Source organism: Phlebotomus papatasi, chromosome 1, assembly GCF_024763615.1.
Source record: "Phlebotomus papatasi isolate M1 chromosome 1, Ppap_2.1, whole genome shotgun sequence".
Classification (NCBI taxonomy): Eukaryota; Metazoa; Arthropoda; class Insecta; order Diptera; family Psychodidae; genus Phlebotomus; species Phlebotomus papatasi.
Window position 1 is genome coordinate 36,613,092 of NC_077222.1, and position 4,662 is coordinate 36,617,753.

Below are 4,662 nucleotides of genomic sequence, written 5' to 3' on the forward strand. Positions count from 1 at the left end.
GACTTTTCTTAAAAAAATAAAACTCTGATTTTTATTCTATTTTTTTCTTTTATTATGGAATTAAGATCTAATTAACCTCACAGATTTTGAAAAATTACTTTGTTTACTATTTAGAAATCCGAGTTTTTCAGGAACTGGTATAATTCTCCATAGTCTGGAAGCCACTGCAGGGATGGTGTATCATATAAACACAATATTTAGTGTCAGTTGGTGTGATGAATTTTGAACAAATTGAATATTGAAGAAGCCCCATAGAGTGGAGGTAATTGAAGTAGGTGGTCTTCCTAGGTGGCAAAGGAGGCTCAAGAGGTGCAATTTTCGCGAAAGTTACCAAGTGTGGTCAAAAGTTGCTCATCCAAGTCGCGACGATGGCTCTCGCTGGACCTACTTGGCAGGTTGCAGTGGCCCAGTTGTATAATAGATTAATTTTATGATGATTTCTTGTACTGGACTGCCATTCGTCTCCTCACCTCCGTGCCACAAATGACTGCTAATGAGATAGAAAGACACTCCAGCAGCCATCTTTCTCTTTCTCCAAATTGATGTGGCCCAAAATTCAAGCGGATTCATGACCCAAATTTATTTTATAAGAAAAAAAAAGAAGAAGAACATGCGATAAAAAATTGATATTTGCAATGTTAAACATTTTTTTCTGCCGTACAGACCCGTGAGAATTTCATATTGTGTATAACAATACAGCCCAAACAATTCAGTAACAATTACACAAAATGTGTTTTTCTTTTTTTTATATACCTTCTTTATTATGTATATCAAAATATAATAAAATGATGCTTCTTGCTGGGATGGTAAAGATTCACAAAAAGATGTAAACTACTGGAGTAAGACAGAGATTTTTGGTCGGAAATAATTGTAACACGTCGAAGAGAAGCTTCTGAAGTCTTGTGATTTTTTTTTTAGTATGTCGATGGTATGTTGCACGTGAAAAGAATAAAGAATGCGGTATAGGAGATAAAAGATAAAATCCAGGTGAAGAAGAAAGATTGTGAGAGAGAGAAATTGTTAGAAAGGTGTCTCTAAACAGCAACAATAAATTTCTATGGCAAGTTAATGGCGCAATTTGAGGCAGCTGAGTACAAGAGTGCAAATCTCAAGACAATAAATAAAAGGTCAATCTACAAGGAGAAGACAAATAAAACAGAGCAAGTATGTTAAGTATTTTATAGAAGAATGCAAGTTGTTTTATGTACAATTTTATATAGAAGGTGAAGTTGTAAATATTACAAGAGTTAAATTTGTCTCATTCATTTTCATTTTATAATCTTACTATTTATCTGAGGTGCATATAGAATTCACAGAGAAAATTTGTGAAAAAAACAGTCATAGATTTTCTAGAAAGAAATAAAGTAATAAGTTATTTATACATAATAGAGAAAGTCGAGGTAAGTCTTATAAAATTATTCTTTTTTAAAAATAGAAATAGTTAATAGTAAATAGTTAAATAGTTTATAATACTTTCACAATAGATGTGCTTCTTTTTGTTTTATCTTTTTTTTTGGAAATTGAAGGTGAGATTGAAATTAAGATAGAAAAGTGTTATCATTTGCACTACTTGAGATAGATGAGAAAATAGAATTAGATTTTAGTGACAATTTTGCTCCCTTCTGACATCTTTCTTAAGTAAAATAATAGCAGAAGATTGAAAATGAAAATAAGATCTTGTACATCTTAAAAAGACTATACAATAAACTTATGTTCTATAGGAAAGAATTAGAGAAGAATCCATTTTAAGGATTTTACAATAGATTTGTTTGTTTTCTATCTTTTCCAAAGAATATCTTTCATTGATAGAAATTTTGTTTCGTTAGTCATTGTTTTCTAAAGTATACAATAATTTCTGTTTGTTCGTCTTAAGTTCATCGTCGATTATTTTGCTTTTCTTGTATCAATATTACAAAATATAAATAAATAAATTAAGTGTTTTTTTTACGAACCTAACAAACACTATTTGTCAAAGTGCAATTGCCTTCCACAATCGTACTTTGACCTTACAAAGCCCCGAGCATTGGCGGTACTGAGTCTAGAAGAAGAATAGCTAATAAAAATATTCTCATTAATTAAAATAAAAACATAAAAACATATCTTCATCTGAGATGCGTTGTATAAATATTCTACTCTTTTTTCATTATTTTTTTTCGTCTTTTTTTAGAGAGATTGCTTGAAATGAAATAAAATAAATTAGGAAGGTAGGATAGTAAGTTGTGGACCTACGAAAGAGAGATTAAATAGAGTTTCTTTTTAAAAATTAAAGAAATTCATCGTCCAGTACTCTCTGGGTGAGAGTGGGAGGACTTTGGCCTAAGAGTGTCGTGAAAGTGGGTCAGTGATGGTTCGTTTAGGGTTTCTGGGCATTGTAGGCCAGATCCTGGGCATCCACGGAACGTCCCCAGCCACCGTGTCCGGATCCACCGTAACCACCGACGTCACCACCACCAAAGCCAGAGCCTACAAAGGCATCACCATGGCTGGATGAATGACTGGAGGAGTGGTGTGGATGAGCGACGACCTCGTAAGTGACGTGCTTCTCGTGGGACAGGAGTTTCTTCAGACCAATGATGGCAGACAACACGAGGGCAATCTTGCCAACAAGCAGGGCCTTGCCGGCAATCAGGGCAATGGCTCCGAGGAGGAGGGGCAGGAGAGCGGCAGCCTTGAGGGCTACAGCCAGGAGCAGGGGTCCAAGGATCTTGGCAGCCTTCTTCTTCTTGCCACGACTCTCACCAGCAGCTGTGGATTCCTCCTCGCCGAACAGGTTGTCCGACACATCCTCCAGGGCACGTCCGGTGGATGCAACAGCATTCACCACATCAGATCCTTTAAGGTCAACCTTGATGGTGTGCGTGTGCAGGAAGTGCTGAAGACGGCTCCACACCAGAGATTCAACAGATTCATCACCAGCGATGCTTCGTGGGGCACCCTCATATTCAGCCCCAGGTGTCTTCACAATTGTAACACCCTCCGTGAGTGGGAACACGTTCTTTTGCATCACAACTTTGTCAACAAAATTAAACAGCTTGTACTTCACACATGACACTGAGTCCTTGTTAATGCAGTCGTGGTAAATGCCATCGAGGAGATCGTTGTCTGTGCTCACGGCATTCCTGGAGTGACCCCGTGTTTCCTCGGCCGGAAGTGCCGTCACCACTGCCACAACACACAAAATTCCAATAACTAACTTTGCCATTTGCGAGGGAGGATATTTGAATCTATCGTGCAACAGCCCTAAGTCGGAACTTGTTTTTTTTTTGGTTAAAAAATTAACAAAATTTTGGTGAAAACAACCCTCGAAATACAAAGAATTGCTCTCTCGAATGCACAATAATCACTCCGTGGTGTTTTCTCTCAACTGGCGTCGAATAGATGCAAGGATGATATGATACCGTTTGCAGAACGTACAGCCAATTTATATGATACCTCTTTCGAATGATTCCCCACCAGAGAGAGTCCACAATTCTGCTCTTTTACCTCTTAAGCGGTGCATATACTTGAGTGTTGGTGACTTCCCAATGGGTCGGTCTCCCCGTGTTAGGCTCTGATCTTCTCTCTTCAGCACTGGCTCTCACCATGTCTTTCTTTTCCCTCTTTCACTTTGTGCCACTCGTGAAGATTGGTAGCAATCCACCTTGGAATACACCGTCATCATCATCGCTGGTCGTCAATGAAGAAGACTCCACCAACCATCCCAACTCTCTTTCCGGAGAGAGAATACATCTTTGGATGCTTTTTGCACCTCTGACATCCAATCCGTGTTGGACAGTCATTAATAATTTTATTTAGTTAATGACGATCGAAGATCAGGGCGTTAGAAGACAAACGTGCCGCAAGCCATAGAGACTTAAGATGATATAGAGATAAAAGAGTCAATGTTTAAAAAAATCCATATAAATAGAAATGAGAGTAGAGAAATGTCCATGGTGACTTTCAGTCCTCCCGTTAATCAATGGTCTCACACTAAGCCCCATATACAATAAACATTACTAACAATTATTTCATTCGCGTCTTATTATGATGACCAAGAAGGAGACCACAAGAAATTCTTTTATCAGAGATACCGTGAGCATGTGGTTGAGACCTTGTGCGAAAGTATCCATGAGAAAATTAAGTGGGGAAATGCTCGTATATAATTTTAACTAGCTCCAAGAAGCTTTATTCTTCTCCACTATTATTCTCTCATTTCCCACCTTGATCCACACATATGGACAATTAACCATAGTTCCTTGCAGAATCCATCCACAGATCACTGTCCAGTAGGTGGAGAAAACATCCACCCTCTCATCACTTGTGCTTTTTTTCACAGGGGTCCGCCAAGTGCTCTCTGGCAATTAGACAAAACGAAAGTGTTATATTAGTAAAGCAAGTTATTGAGATGTGAATGAAATAAACTCTCTCTCATTCAGCATTATTTACTTAGTGGGGCTTTTTTACAACTCCAAAAATTAACATCTGTCCAAGATGATCCCAAGTGGTGGTAAATTACGCTAATGTGTCATAAATTACATTTTGACTACAAAAGTGTCACAGCTTTTTGCATTAACATTTATCATCAACTGATTTGAACCGGTTCTTAAATCATTTTCATCTTAAAAGCTTTTAAAATATACTAAAAGATATAAAACTTAGTTTTCAAAAAATAAATTATTTGCT

General features: G+C 37.4%; 1 protein-coding gene across 1 annotated transcript; it reads right to left on the reverse strand.

Moving 5' to 3' along the window:
• Positions 1-733: 733 nt before the first annotated feature.
• Positions 734-3,733, reverse strand: LOC129798996 (uncharacterized). Its single transcript, XM_055842560.1, has one exon. The coding sequence runs from the start codon at positions 3,200-3,202 to the stop codon at positions 2,354-2,356; it is 849 nt and encodes a 282-aa protein (XP_055698535.1). The 5' UTR covers positions 3,203-3,733; the 3' UTR covers positions 734-2,353.
• Positions 3,734-4,662: the final 929 nt, after the last annotated feature.